The sequence below is a fragment of the Corvus brachyrhynchos genome, unplaced genomic scaffold (assembly GCF_000691975.1).
Source record: "Corvus brachyrhynchos isolate BGI_N302 unplaced genomic scaffold, ASM69197v1 scaffold97, whole genome shotgun sequence".
Taxonomy (NCBI): domain Eukaryota; kingdom Metazoa; phylum Chordata; class Aves; order Passeriformes; family Corvidae; genus Corvus; species Corvus brachyrhynchos.
The window spans coordinates 3454957-3475310 of record NW_008239758.1 but is presented as its reverse complement, the minus strand read 5'-3'; the positions used below and the strand labels follow the sequence as shown (position 1 = coordinate 3475310).

At 40.6% G+C, this 20354-nt stretch overlaps 1 protein-coding gene across 1 annotated transcript; it reads right to left on the bottom strand.

Moving 5' to 3' along the window:
* Nucleotides 1-904: 904 nt before the first annotated feature.
* TM6SF1 (transmembrane 6 superfamily member 1) lies at nt 905-20002 on the bottom strand. Its single transcript, XM_017742625.1, has 10 exons — nt 19876-20002; nt 18710-18813; nt 18124-18221; nt 17055-17158; nt 16125-16207; nt 14658-14779; nt 10049-10153; nt 7921-8013; nt 6821-6940; nt 905-1283 (listed from the first exon to the last, which is right to left on the bottom strand). Exons 3-10 carry the CDS (start codon nt 18142-18144, stop codon nt 1092-1094), a joined length of 840 nt encoding a protein of 279 aa, XP_017598114.1. The 5' UTR covers nt 18145-18221; nt 18710-18813; nt 19876-20002; the 3' UTR covers nt 905-1091.
* Between the last annotated feature and the right edge of the window lie 352 nt (nt 20003-20354).

The following is a 20354-nucleotide window of genomic DNA, read 5'->3' as shown; positions in this document are numbered from 1 at the left end:
AACTGCACAGCAGCCTTCAGCAGGAGAGTGTTACAGGCTGTATTTCTCAGTGCTCTGAAGGTCCTCTCATGCAGGGTGCAACACACAGGCACGTGAACTGCTTTCTTGTTACTGATTAGGCTTACAAATAAAATTCTTTCAATCAAAACACCAAGAAGTCAACATCCCCAAATAAAGCGTTTCCAGTTAAAACGTATCAGCTAGTTTCATCTGTGAGAAAGGCACTAGGTGTACTGCTTTTAATATAAATACACATAGAAGGCATAGAAATAGCTGTAATTGCAAACAGAAACGTAAGCTGCCCAACCCAAGGTCGCTGTGTTTGCTGCTGCTTGTTTCTGAGCCAGCAGCATTAGCAAAAGTAGCCAAAAGTAGACACAGCCAAAACCCCTCCTCTCTGGAAACGCACTGACGGCCTGAGCCCAGCAGCTCACGGCCCTGAGCCCTCTGTGCCCAGCCCACAAGTGCTGGTGAGCACCTGCTCGGCTTCAAGCAGGTGAGCAGTCCTTGCAGAAGTGAATCCTTAAGAGAATTAACAAAACTATATGATTTGCTTATCATATATGGGGTCTTACCATAAGAGTTGATTGCTTCTTAAAAGATTTCTTGGGATTTTTAACAAGGCTGACCCACAAGACATACTTTTTGACAAATAAAACATGTGCATGTGACAGAGTTATGTATGTTAATTTTTCATGCTTCACAATGCTGACCTTCATGTTGTGCAGTAGCTCTGTGCAGGGACTGCTAGCACTGCTATTCTTCAGCGTGCGGAGGCTAAACACTGACATCATTATTATTATTTAACTTCATGCAGCATTTCTAAAACTGTCAAAGCAGCTTACTTAAAAATAGCTGTGGGAACTGGCAATCCACTGCCGCGCAAAGTCACAATGTTGAGAAGTGGAGCTAAAGGCAGTCGTCTTTATTTTCCCTTTTTCAGTAGGATAAACAAAACAGGCCGTGTGGCTTTACACAGTTGTGCAATTTTACACATCTTACATGCTTCATTTGGGTTCCATTTGAGCAGTTCAGTTTCATCCCAACCCAATTATATACAGAGCCAAGGACAGGAGCTGGAAACAGTTCTGCTATTCTGTTTTTTCTTCTTGTTTTGGTTTCATAAAAAACTCTGGCTTGTTGACACACCTGTAAGCGAACAGCTGGGGAAGAATCCCATACATTATGTTCAATATCAGGAAAAACTCTTTTGCTTCTTCAGGGACTCTGTAGATGTAGGGAGTTCGAGCATGAAGAGAAGCACCAATATGGGAAAATTGAGCCTGTGGTGTGTATATAACACATATATTAAAAAAAGGTAAAGTTGATGTATATTTTTGGAAAGATGGCATAATCTGCATGCAAGTCTGCATCTCCAGTGACATTTTCCAAGCCAGCCCTTATTCTTATTCCAGAATTATCCATCATACTTTTGCACAGCGGCATAAAAATACAGTCTAAACTAAAACCATTAATATCTGGGTGTATGAGGCATAACTGGAACCATCAGTGGCATGGTAAGAGGTTTGTTTTATGCACGTGGTCATTCCATCAGGTACAGGATTCCACCCTGGCTTTCTGGGTCGCAATTTGTGCAGGAGGGTCCACGATCCTTCCCCAGACAAGTGGCCACTGAAGGGCACATCCCCGCAGAGCCCAGTCAGGGGGGAGGGCTCTCACCCACCTGCCTGGGAGGGTTGTTGGGAGTTAGACACCAGTGGGAGCAGCCAAACACTCACTCTGAATGAAGTTATAAAGTAAAATCTTAGAACCTATGTTATTTCTGGTTTGGGTTTGGATTTTTTAATCTTAAACCCAGATTGTTCCAGATTCTGATCCCAGAACTCCTGATGATTTCAGAAAATGTCTGCAATATTTGGGGTTTGGGCTGGGGCTGTTCTGAAGTATAGGTTGAGCATACAGTGAAGGTTATAGGCACAGACAAGCTTGCTGGCCTGAAGCATATTTTTAGCATAAACAAACACTTAAAGATAGAAGTGTCAGGATAGTCCGTGTCTTTTGTTTCCATCTGTTACCTGCTATTTCAAGCCACAGCTCATTCACATTAACTATTGTGTGTCCAGTTTTTTTTATTATTATTATTCAGTCAGTTAGCAGTGGAGGAGATCTGAGAAGGTAAACATCAATTTGATCATAAGGAGAGCACTGGGACACCAGGATTTTAGGAACACAGAGGAGGAAACTGTGGCCAAATCACATCCTCTGTTCTGGCTTTTTTTTTTGGCCTCACGTAGAACACACTTCTGGTCACAGCAAAGTAGAAAGGGAAATAACGTGCAGGTGTTTCAATACACTGCCCTAGGAAAAGGTTAGGCTGAGACCATCCATCAAAACAGAAAAGGAAATTGGTTTTCAGGTGATTCCAGCCACCTCAACTGAATTGGGAGAGCTCATTGAGCAAACCTGAGCCAGGAAACAAAAGTAATCAACAAAATCAAATACAAACACACTTCAGCAGAGTGCCACTTAGCGTGTTTCTGTAAATAGCTATTACACAGCAAACAGATGTTCAGGGGCACATTGTCAGCAGCCTTTTTATACCGGCCTGGTAATTCACTCTGTCTCTTGCAGCCCATTTGTTCTCCCTGCCTCAGACAGGCCCTGCCTTTGGCACCTGGGTGGGTTCACTCAAATCCCTGCTACCTCTCCTGGTGTGGGAGCCTTCTCAGCCCAGGCAGCCAGAGCAGCTCAGCAGCAAAGCCCTCTCGTAGCACAGGGCAGCAGACTCCCAGACATGGACAGACAGCCCCCAGCAGGCTGCAGGCAGGAGGTTTGGGCTGTCTGATGCTCACCTGGACACTGAGAGCCTCTGGGTTGCATTTTAGAGCCTTGTCTGGGGTGAACAAGCTGCCAAGCTGCTACTTCTCTGGGGGGGATTGTGAGGCCTGCCTGCCTGTGAGAATGGCCAGCTGTGCATCAGAGTAAGTTGAGAGTAAATTCCTCAAAATTCGTAGTAAACCTTGTCAGAAGGAGCTGTAAGGGGATGCTTCTGAGAGACCCAGAACTCCCAGAGCCTCCAAGATGCCTGAGTATCTAAGCCTTACTGTGTGGTCTTGTCTCTTACAAGAGTTGTGGCACATTAGTGAGCTTTAATTGTTGTAAAACCAAAAAGCAGTAACATGATGTCCTGTCTGTAGCCTGCAAAGATTTTTTAATAGTTAATGATGTACCATATGAAGTTATTGTTTATTAGACTTGTTTTTCACTGTAGCACATGGCTTTTTCCTTCATTACCAGGGAGGATATTTAGGTCTGTGAAGTCACTTTTTTTTTTTAATTTATTTGATTTGCCTCTGTGAAAATTGTGTTATGTCTTTAATCTCGTGTGTTTCTCTTCCATGACTGTTCTCTGCTATTTTTTTTTTCCCTCTTTTTTTTCCTTACTTGGGGCAGGGAATATGTCTTAAAAGCAGATCTCTCACTCACAAGTAGCCCAGTCCTGCTCTTCCTTCAAGTACCAGGCAGACTGGCACCAAACCCCTAATTCTGAGCTGTCAGTCCCTGCAGAGCTCTGTGTCTGTGTGCCATAGGCTGGTGCTCAGTGAGAGAAACCTTGAGTCTGTTGTGTTACCTCGCTGTGATTGGGGTCTCTCAGCAAATAAGCCATTCCTTGGTGCTTTCTGTTACTGAACCCTCTCCAAGGGGAGAATTGTGAGGCTCCAACAAACCCCTGAGCCTTGGCTGAGAAATCAACCAAATGAGATGCTGCAGGTCACCTTCTAAGGTAGCCTTACGTGTCTAACACCCAGCCTTTGTTACCCCCAAGGCCTTGGCCACTCTGCTCCTCGGGCATTCCCACTGCAGTTGGAAGCTGCCTGGTGCTGGATGTGGCACTGCCCAGCTTGACAGCTGCAGTCTGTGAGTGCCTGCTGCTCATTAACCTGCTTGTCTGTATGAAGTAGTTTGGATTTGGACTTTTTACGATATTTTTTGCCTTGTTGCCTAATCATAGGCAGTATTTCAAGTATTTCTTACCCTGCGGTTAAGGACAGAGAAGGACCCAGAAAAAGGTTAGGAGTCCTTCTTTACTCTGTGCCTTCTCTCTAAGACTGACTAAAATCAGGCAAAGACTATAACTTTGGAAGGGCTTGGACCTGGTCTCATGAGCCTAAGAAAGCCATCAAATAGAGGGGGGGGAGAAAAAAATACATTCCTTGGGTTTAGGTAGACAAGAAGCACTACAGAAAGTAGCCACCGAAAATGGCAGAGTTGCGGAAAACACTAAGAGGGAGTAGAGGAAAACTTTCTACATTTGAGAAAAGAGAGAAATGGGCTGCAGAGAGCTGGTGAGACAGAATGGTTTCAGCTAGCAAGGCTGTGGCTCTTCATCCCTTCTCATGTGGCTCACTTGCATAAGGAAATACCAATTTCATCAAGTCCAGAGGCTGTTCCAACCCTTTTGTATAATCAAAGCTCCTGGTACTTCACTCATGAAATTGAAAGAGCTCCTCCTGAAGCTTCAGAAAGTCTAGTAATTATTGGGTCACAACTGGTTTTGGAGTCTGAATGTTAGTAATGGAGTCATTCAAGCTGAGAGTTATATGTAATTCTGAAAAACAGTAAATGTGTGTCTGTGTGAAAGGCTAGTAGGCACTTTGGAGGTTTTTAGTTTAGATGCATCACATGGTGTTTTGTGACTTGTTTTTGTAAAAAGTACATCATAATGATAGAAATAAAAATAATTAAAATCTCCATGTTCCCCATCTGTAGGAGCAGTGTTCATTCCCTGGGAGCAGTGCACACTGCTTCCACCATCAGATACTTACCTTTATCAGACCTTTTTGTGTGAGAGGAAGCAAAATGTGTTGCAGTAATTACATATGTTTTAATTACCAATTAGTATTTTAACTTAAGATAACAGCAGACAAACCTGGAAGTGTGTTTTATGCCTCAAAATGACAAAACCCCCAAATAATCTAGAAAGAATCCTCAGTTCATTGTCACATGCATTTTACATCCCAGGTTGGTCACAGTTTACCAAGTCAAATCAATTAAATCATGTTCACTTGTAGGATGGCTGAAGTTCATCCTGCAGTGCATTGAAGTAAAAATGACAAAAAAACCCCCTCCCAAATGTCAAGAAATGTTTTTTGAAGCAAGATAAAATATGGACAGTGCACAGCAACATATAGTTCTCTTAATCAGTTTCTGTCAGCCCACAGCTTTTGCTGGTGCCAGGACGAGCTTTAAATAGTGAAATGGGAAATTTTGGGTGTTAGTCTAATGTGTAAATTGACATCCTGAGGCTGAACCACAAACAACAACAGAGGGATTTAGACTTCAGCAACAAAGTGTAGCATTCACACATCTAAAAGGTACAAAGGGCTGTTTAAAAAGTGAGTATTTGTTGCAGGAAACATTTTAAAGGGGGGAAAAAACCCCAAAACCAACAACAAAAAAAATCACCTCCAGACTGGGAGGCTGGGCTTTCTGGTAAGTTTGCAAGGCTGGGATAGTCATCATGCTCTGACTTCTGATTTACTTTTCCTTGTGTTAAAAAATCTTTGAAGGAGTGATTTCTTTCCTGATTGTCTGGGCAATTCATGAAACCTGAGTAATCTGTCAGTAGAGGAAAGTTCCCAACACCCCTTTGCCTACTTAGCTAGCTTGCGCTTTTTTTTTTTTGAGATTTAGGCCAAACACTGTTGTACAGTATTTATGATACCTTTTGAGCATTTAAACTTCCTCATTAATGTTTGCCAGATTCTGTTTTTCTATTTTGATATCACATGATAGTTCAAGATTCTCTATAAACTGATAGAGAAGAAAAAAGAAGTCCTACTCTCTGTGGTAACTGCTCCCAAATAGAAAATGTCATTCCACCATTCTTATTGGCAGTTAAAGTGGATTGTAGTTTGTACCCATGATTATCTCAGACCCAAGGAACAAAGTGTTGGTTTGTGTTTATCTCATAATGGTATTTGAATACACTTACTGCTGTGTCCCTATGCTGTCACTATTGTGGCAGGGTTGTTGTGCTTGTTTTCTGCACTGCCTGGATGTTCTGAGCACACACATTTCATTTCCTACGTACAGAACAAACCAACTGTCCCTGTGTCTCATCTGTTTAATGCTCATCCGTCTGTCATAAGTCATTTACTAGTTCCTGCTGGATTGTTTTGTTTTGGTCAGTCTTCTCATAAGCATCAGAACCATTTAGTAATTAACTACAGTTGTTTATTTAAGAGAACCAGAACAGAATGACTAAAAGAAATATGATCACTGTCTGCCTTTGGTAACACAAACACGTCTGGGTGTTACTGAAGTTTGAGGCCCAGGCGGCTCCCAGAGTTCTATCAACATCATCCACTGACACTACATTTTGTGTGACAAGGAAATACTTTTTCCATTTCTATATTTCAAACTACCTACTTGGCTGTCACTGTCACCCCAAGACATTGGCCAACAGAAATTATGGAAACAAGGTACTGTGCTGTTGTGTTGTGTTTGGGTTTTGCTGGGTTTTTTTAACAATTGATTGTCACAGCTTTAGGATGGGCTTTCTTCATGATCCCGGGTAAAGAGTGCATGGCACTTAATAAGGTTTAAATGAGCCCAATAAAAACATTGTGTAGGAGGAGAGAAGTCTGCTAAAGCAGGAACGTGGTCATTAGAGACACGTGGTAGATTTGATTTTTCACTCCCTTAAATTAAGGGGTTTTTACAGATACAAAAGGTGATCTGAGTTACATCAGCACAAAACCTGCATGGGAAGATCAAGCCCTGGGCCCCTTATTGATTCCATAGGTCTCTACTTATTATTATGTAATTTAAAAGTGAACATTTTGCAAAGAAATACCTGAGCAAGTCCTCCAGCATGTATTAGGGTCAAATCAGGCATCCAGGAACAGCCAGGCACCAGCAGGCCATACAGAGCGATCACATAGTATGGCACCGAGTAGAACATGTATGCCAGCATCTGCATTTCAAACACAAATATTAGTTGCTTTGCAGTGTGAGGGAGATGCATTTAAAAATCAGTCAGCTGCTTGCTGAGGAGTTGAGACTACTCAAAACTACACTCCTGGCCTCAATGATTTCCAGGGCTATTTTGCAGCTCTAACTTCACACCTGGATACTGCTGACTGGATCCAGCTACCCCAAGGTCTCTCCTAATATTGGTGGCTGTTGTCTCCTTGCCCATCCATATCCACTTCATCCAGGACATGTATTCCTGCCACTTACTGTCCTGAGACCATGTCAAAAAGCATGGCTTGGCTTAACTCCTTGTCCACAGAACACGGGAGTCCCTTTGTCAGGCTCCACTGCAGTCTCAGTTGGGAGCTGTGAGACACAGCCATGCCACCCTTTCCCAGAAAGAGCTCATCCAGCAGAGATACTTGGTTTCTGCTCATTTCTGCATCCCTGTGTCCTCTGACTGCTTTGGGCCCTGTCCCCATGCAGCAGCCAGGCTTGCAAAGGATTGTCAACATCAAATGCTACAGAATGAAAGCACAGCATTCCCTCATCTGCAATGCTTTTTGTATTAACTGCCCTTTTTCAAAAGTGTGTCACTGGGGACAGAAGTGTAAAGTGAGCTTTAGGAATCTAGTCCTATTACACCCCTTCTTGCTCCATAATTCCAGACTGAAAATCTACTTTGCCTTTCTAAGGAAGGGGAATGAACATAAAAAGCATGGCAATCTGTTTCATGGGCTGCATTAAAAGAACCCTGAGTAATTAGGATGTGTAACTCCATGTAACCAGTTTGAACCTAAGTTAAGCTTATCACAACAAGGAGTTGGTATCCTACAATGGCTGTACTCGAAAATACCCTCTAATTTGCCATGAATTATGATTCCTGTATTGATCTTGTCATCTCTGAAACCCATGGCTTTATCTTTGCCCCAGTTTACAAACCACTCCTTACCACTCTGTGCTCCATGCTCGGGGCTTTACCTGAAGCTTGGGATAGGCAGCAGGATCTTTTATATAGGGCTCGTGCAGTTGAATGTACAGCCGGCAGAGCTCAGCAGGGCAGTCCAGCGCAATCTGAGAAGAAGTTTTAAAAGTTCCTGTGATCAATTTGTTCTGAAACCAGCCAACCTGACACGTGTCACCAGCCCTAGAGGGGCACTCATGGTCTGCAGCACAGCTACCCTGGAGGCTGCGAAGGTGATCCATGTGATCACCAGTTAAAAGGTGAAATGCAGCCTCCTCTCAACTCCTGCTCAGTGGGTTTGTGAGGAAATGCTGGCAGCCTGCTTTGAAGATTTTGTCTGGAGGAGAATTTGGTCAGTTGGCTATGCTGTAGTAAAAGTATAATTGCTGTTGATTTGCTCTGATTAATAGCCTTTGATCCCACTAAATGAACTTTCCAATGGAAAATTGCTCCAAGAGTGGAAACTTCAGGATAAGCACCCAGTTTTAGGATAGCAAACTGTGGATGTAGTCCAAGAAGAGAGCTGCACTGGGACAAGGTAGCAGTGGAGAGCAATGCATGAGACAGGTGTTACTTAAAGTAATAACTTTTGAGAGTAGTAAAGGAGACATTATTGGATTTTACATTCCTATAGAAAGAACAAGTTCCAAATAAACATGGAGAGACTGCAAAAGTAGTTCCTTTTCATGGGAGGCCTTAAAACTACTACAGAAAGTCCTGCTCTAAATTGAGCTAGCAATCCATGTGAGCAGCTGTCCCTGAGCATGGCTGTGGCATTGTTAATGCCTGAGCTGCAGAGCTGACCAGAGAGTTTTGCACCGCTTGATTTCATGTGCGTTTGTTGTGCAGCTCTGAGGGGGCGATGCAAAACTTCACAAACAAGTCAATATTCCCCCCTGTTCTGTTCCAACACGGGCATCCAAGAAGCAGGTCTGAGTGGGCTGTAATGGATTACGTTTTATGAACTTTTTCACAAAATTATGATTGCTGCAGCTTATAGAGAGATGTTCAGTTGATCTCCGTATGTATGAGCAGTTCCTGTTTGGTGAAGGAAATACATAGGGAAATTACCAGGTTCTCAAAATCAACAAAAAAAAATTCCTCTGAGAAACGAAGTGGGACTGCAGAACCAAGTTAGACTGTGAGACCAACATTTTGCACAGTGAAATTACAGGTAAACCAGCAGATTTAACCTGTATCAGTGGTGCTCTGAAGTAACACAGTCTGTAAGAAATAAAGCAGTCTGGCAAATTAGAAGAAAAAAGTGTTTCTGAGAGGCAATTTTTAAGAGAAACAGGAGGTGAGAGAGGAATGTGAGCAGCACAACTACAAAAGGACAGTCTGCACTAGGTAAATAAAATGTTGCTTGGGTATTTATCATCACCTCCTGCTTGAATTATTCTAGAAAGGATCAAATCTACAAATCAAGCAAGCAGGCAGTTATCTGAGATGCCTAAACATTTGAGCTGTGCTCACTGAGTGATACACAAGTTTCATTCTGCTTAAGACAGAAAATGCATTAGAGCTGACAAGGGAATAGATTTCCCTACTGCTGGATTTACTCCTGAAAGCATTTTCAGTACTGCTTACTTCCCTCAGAAATTTTAATTCAATCAACTATGCTTAGAGAGCAACAATTTTAAAAAATTGTCTCTTGGTAAGTAGAAACAATGTGTGTTGTTCAGGTAATGTGGATAATTTTTTTTCCTTTTAGGTGGAAATGTTCTCCTCTATCTCATGCGGTGTAAGCTAATGTGGTTTTGTACATAATTTTAAATATGCATTACTGCTTAGAAAAACATGAATGCAGAATTCCTTTAGTTGCTTTGTCTCGATGTTCTTGGCCATAAATGTAACAACAGACCAATGAAAACAGCTTTAGGTCGTGTTGATTTCCTCTTGGGATGCTATTTACTCTGGTGATTGTGCACCTCCACTTGAAAAACATGCTGCACACAGCACAAAATGGAGAAGCAAAGCACCATTAGTTATCATATATAATTTATCCTTTTATATCTAAGGCCTACTTGAACCCAAATGTTACAGGATTTCCCTTGGCCACAATGTGCATGCTTTTTCATACAGGCTCCAGTTTAAAAGTTTGACTGAAAATTAAATTAAATTATTAAAATATGTTCAACTTACCATGCCCCTAAATATGCAAAACCCCGTGGCTAGAATGAGGTATGCAGCTAACATTAAATCTATTGGTCGTCTTAAGAGTCCTTTCTTCTGGACTTCCTGAACCACCTGCAACACAGAACGTGTTTAGTGGGTACCTCCTGGTTCCATGTCACGTGTATTTAACTCCAGATCAGTCACTGCAGAGAGGGTGGAGTGGTGAAACATCATGAAACATCACATCTATCCATTGATTTCAGAGACAGAAGATTTCCACTAAAAATGTGACTTCAGACTTTATAGGATGTAGTGAGGAAAATTAATCTGGATAAACTCTAGAAATGGATGGATCCAACTGAAGCCATTTCAGTACAGATTAGTGTCATTTCAAGCAACCTAAAATCAAATGAACACTAACTCTGCAATCACCTAAGGCTTTAAAGCAGCATCACTTCTTTAAAATTGTCTTTTTATAATTGGAAATAACATGTTTTCCTGAATGTCCCCATGTAGAAAAGCCTTGGAAATGTAGGTTTGTCTCAAACATTTGAAGTTGAATCTAGTATGTTTTGTAAAAAGACTGGGTCCATCTCATTATTGAATGCTGGTTTTCAGCAGCTTGTGACACTATTAAAATTAATGGACTATCACTGGCATAAAATAAAAGCTTTTCTGTGGCTGGTTGAGTCCTCTGCTGAGTTCAGTGAGCAAATATTGTATCTTAGCATGCAACGCAGAAACAGAGAATTAAATGTGTGTGTATCGAGTACGTGGAAACCCTGCCTTCCCTTCTTCTATCCCTGAGCACTGTGAATTCCTGGGATGGGCACTGAGGCACCTCCAGCCCCTGGCTCTGCTCTTGTGCCTCCTTTCCCCAGCACAGGAATCCCCCCTGCTGCAGCAGGGAGGGGAGGGGTTCACACTGCAGGAACAAAGGCCATTTCGATATCTAGCGGGGAAGGTGGCTTGGGGGAGCCAGAGGCATCTCTTTGCCTATACAGTAAAACCTACAAGACCCATGGAAATAGTCTGAGCTACACTTTCTGCAATGTGTAGTCACAGACAAAATTATAAACACATCAGAGTATCTTTCTGTAGTTCAGAGGGAAAACTTCCCCATGTATATGTGTTACTCATTTCCTCTTCCTTTTTATTGGCCGTTTGTTGGCATGCAGACAGCAAAAGAAAAACCTGCTTTCCTTCCTGTTATACACTTGTGGAATTGTCTCCAAAGTGCAAAACAAAAATTAGGATGCAGGGGCACAGTTAAAAGCACACAGGATCAAGATACTCACAATAAAGTTATTGAAATGGGAGAACCAATCTTGCAAGGACAATTTCTGAGTAAATGCTACAAGATCTGGATTACAGGTTCACAAAAATAAGGCTATTGCAAACAGATAGGCCATCCCTTTCGTAACAATTTTTTTCTGGATCTTTCTTTCAAAGGATCTTTTTCAGACAAAAAAAAGAGTGACACCTTTGTTTGCTCTTCAAACACAAGTAACAGGTTTTGGCAGTATGGTGCCACTTCACAGTATTCACAGTACCAGTGTAGGAGTATTTTTAATATTACCTGCAAAGAATGCCTAAATTCAAATGTGTATTCCTATAAAAGAAAAAGGCCTCTCATGGTTGAGTTACAAATAATTTTCAATTGTAGACTGCCTAGGATAATAGAAAGCTGATATATTTTCTTTCCCTTTTGGACTATGTGAGAAGCACTTATATATATATATATGTATGTATCACTCCTCTTTTCAAATATTTCAGTATTCCTCTTCAAGTATTAAATGTAATCACAAAGCTACAATAGAACTTTGTGCTTAGAGGGTTTGGAGACAAGGCCAATATAAGTGGGAGCAGCCTCTGCTGCAGTACTAGTTTGTGAAATTGCCAGGGTACAGAAAATTCACACCTTTTTTCTTTATACAGACATGCAAACAAAATGAAAATGCAAAGCTTAAAAAAAAAGGGAAAAAAAGCAGAAGCAGGAGTTTGAAAGACAGGATGCACTTTGCTGGCAGGCCTCAGCTACAGAGTAGTTTTTCCTTATCTTTCTTTTACCCAGCAAAGCCCCATCACCCCGTGCTAAACTGAATTACATGTTACAAGCACTGGCCAAGCAGATCTGGCCTGCCACAGGTTTCCCATGAACTGCAAACAACGTTGAGCTCTGCTCAGATCTCTGCAGCCCCAGGGATTCCTTTGTGCAGCAAGGAAGTGGGTAGGAACGCTTTGCAACTTCTGTCACTTCCAGGAAAAAGCTATTTTCCATAACTTCTGAGAGGCTTCTAACATCATCAGTTTTAAGGAATTGGAATAATCTTGTGTGTGCTGTCTGTAAAAGTCAGTCCCTTCAGAATTCATGTGCAAATCTGAATTTGTGTATTAATTCTGTTAAAGAATTTTGAATTATATTAAACTTTTCTGAGTTTAATGTGTTTTATCTACAGTTGTAGATAAATCTGTTGGGCTTTATAAAGACTGCAGCACAGGTTGGTTTGATTCCAAATGAGGGCATAGCTCCCTTCCACTCCCCTGAACCCCCCTCCATTAGAAAACACCCAAAACTTGAATACCTCTCCTCTGCCCCCACAATGATTATTTTTTTTAGCTAACAGGTTTGTAATAATATTATAGCAATGTATACCTTGGCCAACAGAATACACTTTTCTTCTGTTGCTTTCATGTAAGTATTTTCCTGTATACTAACAATTGCTAGCTATAAACTATTGTTACATTTTCTTCCTAATTTTTTTGATGCCAACTCTGAATAACGATAGCTAGAAAAAAGCTAAATTTTACAGCTTATTCCAAATGACCTACTGATATATTCAGGACTTAAAATGATTAGCTCACTGATTAGTAGCATTAAACACAATTATTTCCTGGAAGCAATTGTTAATTTGGGACTGAAAGAGTCATATGAAAAATTCACAAGTAGTCACATTAAGATTTAAAGGCATGCTCAGATATGGAGCATAATTTACCTGTGAGGATTAAATACAACTTCTGAAAAACAAACAACTTGGGTGGGTTATGAAGTTCCAGTGAAAGGAATAAAGGCTTTTTCTATAATCTTCTGGGCAAGGAAGCTTAGGTTTACAAGAAAGAATTTACAAAGAAGGGCAATGTTAAATTTTAAGATCACCAGCTTTTCATGCACTCTCTTTTTGAAATAGAATTTTAGAACTAAGTTTCTCTGAAATATATAATAAATTAAAATATCAAACCTAGGTAAGCAGTTTAGCTCCTGGTAAGCCCAGGAGACATGGCTGCATTTCAGCAAGTAATGGGCCCATCACATATTTTCTACAATGTCTAGTTCTGTGGTATTCTTATTACCACAAAAACACACTGAAACCTTCATCCATGCTCCACAGAAAGGCTGCTCTCACTAATGTGTGCAGTAAAAATTTCCATCACTACCTTTAACTACACTTGATGAGTCTAAAGAAAGTGCTTCTGGCCAGAATTAGTGACTCCTTCGAACAAATCAGCTCAAATGGCTTTGGGATGGGACATGTGGTTTCCTACAAACCCATGCAGGAGAGTAGCTTTAGCACCTGAAGATTCCCCCAATCTGCCTTTCATAGCGATTTGCCCTGAAAGTTGTGATTCATTTGCTGTTCTTCAGCCCTGAGGAGATGTCAACATCTGTCTGTCCCTCTCTTTCCGGCTGAAGAACGGATGGATGGCTGGATGTTGTCTTTCACACCTCTCTGGGAAGGCCTGTCCTGCCTCACCTGCTGTCACTCTGTGCCACAGGCTCTGCTGCTGGCACTCAGCTGCCCTGAACAGCAACCAATCCTTCACCTCTGTCCATGTTTGCAGTTACAGAATGAACCTGACTGAGACTCAGGGGCTCTTGTGATGCAAAAATATTAATTGATTATATTGCTTACAACTGATACAGAGTGCTGCAGCAGTACACTGGCTTGCTTACAGCAACTGAAAGATCTGTTCTGTGCTACGTACTGCAGGGATTTTTTAATTCTTTTTTTTTTTTAATAAAACAGTGCATAAACTATTAATGCATTGTTTTGACTGCTCAGTTAATCTTATTGCAACCCAACTAGTAATTTCAAAGACAAAAGTCTAAAAAGTTTCAAGTTAACATTTTTACAGATTTCTTTATAAGAAATGTGTGAAGAATTTCCATATCAATTTATGTAGTCTCTCACCTGTAAAATCTAATATTACAGAAAGCACATACAAAAAATCATTAAATTACATGAAATCTGTAAGTCATGTGCAGAAGAGTACTTTCCTGCAGTGTTTCTACAGGATTTTGTAGTGCTTAATGAAGCTAGTAAACACCAGTATTTCCATCAGCTAAGAAACTGAAACAGTCAGAAACTGAATAGATAGAGAGTAGAAACACAATCACACCTATGAATGGGTTCTTTAAACATGAGATTCTTCTGCTTTTTCTTTATTCCACCATAATGAAATAGTCCTGCAGTATAGATGTTTTTGCAGTGTCCTCACAGCCCAACAGCAATTGTCATAAGAGTGAACAGTCACAGCACATCCCATGCTTGCCAGGGGACCTATAAAACCCACCAGAAACAGCCAGCATATTTCAGCTGCCCTAACAGTAGCCAGCACTGAAATACAATAAAATTACCTTGACTGGAGTGTCGTGAGTCACCGAAGGTTGGTTATAAATTCTGAACCCAGCCCATATGGGGAGGCAGACATACGGTATACTTAGGAAAATAGCAGGACACACTCTTGTTCCATATTTGCCTGTTAAAGAATTATTACAAGATTTATGAGAATTTGTAAGCTCTGTTGCAAAAGAATTAAAAAATATGCTATGTAACATCAAAGCTGAAACAAACATAGAACATTAGAAATCACTGTTAACACACAAATCTTCTTGAAAATCACATGCCCAACAGAAGTAGAGACACAGGTAAAGGAGAGCCTATCAGACAGGAAGCCATTTCAGAATTAGGGACATTTTGAGAAGATGGGAAGCCACCTCTGTCACTCTGCATTGGGTAATCCTATAGGATGGGACAGCTTTCAAATCTCTCAATGGAACCTGCTTCAAATAGAGACCTTGTTCTTTTAAAAATGGGGGGAAATGTATCAATTTTTCAAAATCTGCGTTTGTTTTCCAAAGTGCTGATTTCTCCCACAGGCCTGTACTGAAGACAAAACTTTCAGAGAGCTCTCCTCAGCCTCAGGCAAACCAGGAAAACGTGTGTCTTTGACACTGTCTACTCTCTGTGCCAGAAAGGAAGGTGGCAGGCACACTCTTGAGAGGCTTTCCCAAGAGGAAAGAGGAAGGGACAGTCACACTAAATCTGCTGTTTTCTCCGTGGTGAGTTTCTCTTCAGAGGAGGGAGCTGGGCTGGCCCCAGCCTGCACCGTGAATATTCCTCTTCTGTCATAAAAAGCAGAACCAGAGCGACCTTCCCTAAAGCTGACTACAGGATTTGGATACATCAACATTTAGCTGAGCATTTGTCAACTTTGCAACAGTTTCCTTAGCTAAAAAGGAAATCTTTTCTCGAGAAAGGTTTCACTCTTAATGGCTCACCTGCCAGTAACAATGATGTAAATATTTTTATTGCAATCCTCACCTCTAACTGCACAGCTATGCACGGATTTATGTTAGAAATCTAGGAATGTTAAATTTAGTTTGAAAATGGAATAACTTCCAGATTTTACATTTAAAGGTGATTTGGATGCCTCTTGTACGCTGCTGGAAAGTCAGACTTCTAAGCAAATTGGAAATTTTATGCAAAGTAAGATTTATATATCTATGATACTGAGACAGTATTGTCTCATTACTTAAACCTGGTTTACATGAAAGCCTAATAGATATAACAAAACACAATATTTCCTTTTTTTCCCTTGAAAGCAAAGTAAATTTAAAGGGCTTTTTCTCCCCTAGTCTCCATCTTTTCTTCCTCATATTTAAATTTTAAAGTATCTTGCATCTCTTTACTGATATTCCTAAAATTCCTGTTTCATATTATTACAGAAATGAACCAACACTGCACTAAAATATAGATAGCACAATGCTTAATTTAGAAAATGTTTCACAGGATAAAGCTGGTCATATAAATTACTTCCTTACCCACAATATTTCCAGGCATAAAGACAATGATGCTCATGATAATGGAACCCAGCCAGTAGAGACCAATGGTTCTATAGCTTTGTCTGTTTAAAAAAGAAAACAAGACATCATTATTGAACAGTTTCTAAAAATTCCCTACTCTAAATATTATATTCATTGCCATGGTTGTATTTTAGTAATAGAGGTTTTTAAAATCTGTACCACAAATCAACAGTGGATTGTTGCCTCTGAGAGGGGTCACGGAGGAATTCATATGGAAGAAGGTTATCACATGAACAGTACAGGCTTTGGGCATACTCTGCTATTTGCTGTTATGTGTCACTCCTCTGAAGGCTGACTGCATGAGTTTGCACATCACAGGCTGTACAAGACTATAAAAGAATTCATAATTAATTTCATACTGTTAATGCTACTATTACCAGCAGGTACATTTGCCTCTGGAATTTAAGTACTTACTATCTCAAACTCTTTATTCAACAGCAAGCAGCATAAGAATCTCTAGAAATAACCATTTGCTCTTAAACTTCATGACACTCTCTAACAGGGATGAGAGATCAACGTGGTGCTAAGCAATACATTACTCCTACCATAAATTTTTTATTTGAAAAACAATTTTTCTTCACACATGCTTTTAATGCACATCATCTTTCAGCTTTTAGCTAACACAAAGACATGTAGATGTGCTCCACTCTGCTGCAGGGTGAAGACAGGCTGCATCTCCATGCATTTGCTGGGCTTAGTCAGCTGAGAGAAAGAGTAACTTGGCAAGGGTAGAACCCCTGGAAGTAATGGAATTTTAACAGCGTTGCTTTGGCCTACAACATGAAACCACCCCGAAAGAAAAATCTAAACACTGCATGGAAAAGAAAGGCCTTTGTAGATTATGTGAGAAGGCAAGCAAAGTGAAGAGTGCACAAATCCAAGACTCACTCCCATGCAATGGCTGCCACCATCAGCAGGTACATCAGGTAGTGAGCGGAGCCGTCCCAGTAGCAGATCACATGGCCGTACGCCGTGTTCAGATACGGCTCACCCTGGGGAACGTCCATGTGGAAAAAAACACAGTGCTTAGGGCAAGAATAACAATTAATAAAGAGCAGCAAGTAACGAGTTCAGAAGAGTAACTGGCGTTCTTTCAAGCCAGTGGTACAGCCTTGAAACAACAACACACATTTCCGAGCACAGACCTGACCTAGGCAGGATCAGGAAAATTGCATGAGTTCTAGGTTTGCAATGAAGGGTGCAAGAGGGAAGGGGAAACTCCTGTGTGTGACTGTCAGCATTACTCTGCCACGTTATGGAAATATGACTTTTCCATATTTTAGCGATTAAAAACTACAAAATAAAGATAGATTTAGCACAGAACACATACAGATATATTTAGCAACCTGGAGATCTACAGCAGTACTGAATATATGGATGTCAATGTATAACCTTGTAGGGTGCAACTCATTTCACGCTTAAGTTCATGGAATCTTTTCAATGACTTTCCTGTCAAGCTCTTACTGAGCTATTTTTGGTGGATGTTGATATTCAGCAGCCAGCAGATTCTGCTGACTAGGCATCTGGCATCACCATTTTTTTAACTCTACTTTAAGTCCTTTTAATAAAGTGATTAGGCAGAAATAAAGGAGCGATTTTGGTTTTTTCTTGGTAACCCATTTTGGTGTTGCAGTACTCATGCACTCCTGAGTGCTATCTGTGGTTTTCTGCAATCATGTGCAGTCCATTCAATTCCCACAGAAGTTAACACAGAACAGTGCTACTGAAGTTAAGTGTAACAACAATGGAGCTTGAAAGCAACATTATTTTTCCCAAATGAGTCAGTAGATTGCAAGTCAATGAAGGTTTCATCCATAGCAATAATGAGGCAGGTCAACTACAAAATTCAAGAAGACCCCTTTGAATGTGTAAGTGGCTATTTTTCTGTGACAAATACTACACCAAGCTATTTATAGTGACAATTTTATTTACATTTGTAAGCCAAACTATTATTTACCTCTCTCAAGTAATGAGTCATGAATCCATCAATAATTCCATCCTGTTCCAGTCCAATTATTAGATTCACTACACTGGTAAATGCAAATACAGCATAAACTGTAACAAGATAAAGGGGAAAAAATAAATTAATAAATCCTTGGAATCATACAGCTGCTTCCCAGTCCAATTAATTCGGTCGAGCAGAGATCTATTGAACTGGATGTGTCAGCTTTGAGGTCACAGATATTTAACACACAATATGACTTTCCCACATAACTCAGTATTTTTTAGTTACTGGTTGGCCAACACAGCTCTTAGGAAGCTTTTCTGAGGAATGTGAAATTCTGTCGAGCTGTAGGAACAGCCCCCGTGGAAGGTCAGTGTCTGCAGAAAGGACTATGCAGCCTTTCAAAAATCTTGGTCACGTGAAGTTCACAGCCTTGACTATGGTCATCACTTGGAAAGGAGAAAGGACAACAAAAAGGAGGTGGAGAGGGAAACGTGACTTGCCATTTTTGCAGGTGAGCAAGGCAAAGTGCATGAGCCATGGCAGCCTAGACCAAAGTCTTAAGTGAGCCAGGACATTCAGCTTTACCAGGACATACCATAAAACAGCGGGTCTTTTGGTGGCTTTCTCTTGACAACAACACGAGCTGACAGAGCAATAAGAACCAGAACAAGTAATCCAACTGCAACGATTACCCAGGGACTGTAACAGCATGTAAAAAAAAAAAAAAGAGAGAAAAAGAAAAGAATTTAAAAGAGAAACAGATAGAATTTTGCTTCTTCAGCCTGCTCCTCAAATGCACATACTCATAAGGTGACTTTTAATACTTTAAAATACAGATTTTAAAGTTTATTGCATAGTCTGCCATAGTATTCATCCTATAGTTTTGCAGAAGTTATGTGCCTCTCTTTTCACATGTGATCAGCTAAAAAAAGAAAATATGAAAATAGCTAGATAAACAACATATCCAGAAATCTAGATTTGTCTGACGAAAATCATACTGGTATCTGCAAAAATAAACAGAAACTATGGGAAAATTAAAGGCCAGTGAAAGATGAGGATCTAACCCACAGAGATTTCAAGGCCAAAAAGGATCATTGGGGACATTTTGTCTAACCTCAGCAATAAATTATCTACTCAGGAAATTAGAAATTCAAAAATAAAACACACTGGTTTGTGGAATAGGAGTAGCAGAGTGGGGCACCTCTGATGGATCTGGGCTTAATGTTCAGTTGTGGAAGTGCTGCCAGAGGTCTCTCTGGCCCTACAAGGCGGGACCACTTGAGCGGGTTCAGTGATCAGCACAGGTGGGCTCAGGAAAGAGGATCTTTTCCCTGGAGATGGAGCTATAACGTTACTGCATGAAAAGTGGGAGTGGCACAGAGCACAAAAAAATCTTTGGCACAAAGCAAATTTGTCTCCTTCCCCAAGAAAAAGCAAGCTAGGAAAATCAGTTTAAAATTGTTTCATAGGTCTAAGTGTGTAAATTATATTTAGCTCTCTTTAAGGCAAGATTCTCCTCCTCAGTCTTCACTTTTGTCCTTGTGCAAGGGAAAAAAATGGAGGAGAAAATTAGGCAAAGTCCAGAAGCATAAGCTAAAAATATCTGGTACATCACTTTATACATAGTACCACTCTGTGTCAAGAAAACAGGTTGTGTAGAAACAAATTATATTATGACAATATCAGCCTTAGTGAAACTTGACTTAAAATTATTGCAAAGAATTTGCAAGACCAAATATTTCAGAAAATATACACACATACTTTCTGAGTCAGGATGAGCAGTACTAGCTTGTTGATTTATTCTATGCTTTGAATCTTCTGATAGTCTGTTTTCCCAGTGATGAATTTCTTCATACCGTTACAGCTGTTAATATTGCAGCGACTTTTCACTGCAGTCTATCAGTTTGAAATAAATATTGGCAGTTAATCAAGTAAGTCACCATGTGTTATTCGACATTAGCAATGAAAACCAAAAAAATTTAGTTATCAGCCAGAAGGAAGAAAATGAGGAAGGAACAGATGTAGCAAAGCCCTAAAAACAAGAAGCAAATATTTGTGCAGTAAAGTTGCAAAACACCCCGGGCTGTGGGATCACAAAATACCACACAGACCTTTAAGTGAAGTGGTTTTTGCCATGAGGAAAGACTTTCCTTTTCTAGTCCTGCGGTTTCTCCTGGGATCCCGGTTTTTTGGCCGAGCGAGGGCACACGGTCATTCCCAGTCACACGCGCAGGCTGAGG

What these genes read in the sequence shown, in the direction of transcription:
- TM6SF1 (XM_017742625.1), bottom strand. Translation starts at nt 18,144, where the DNA reads ATGACTCATTACTTGAGAGAG. An exon ending in TGACTCATTACTTGAGAGAG is followed by an intron (nt 17,159 to 18,123) that starts GTAAATAATAGT and finishes GACGTTCCCCAG; the next exon opens with GGTGAGCCGTATCTGAACAC. An exon ending in TTTGCATATTTAGGGGCATG is followed by an intron (nt 8,014 to 10,048) that starts GTAAGTTGAACA and finishes ACTTCTTCTCAG; the next exon opens with ATTGCGCTGGACTGCCCTGC.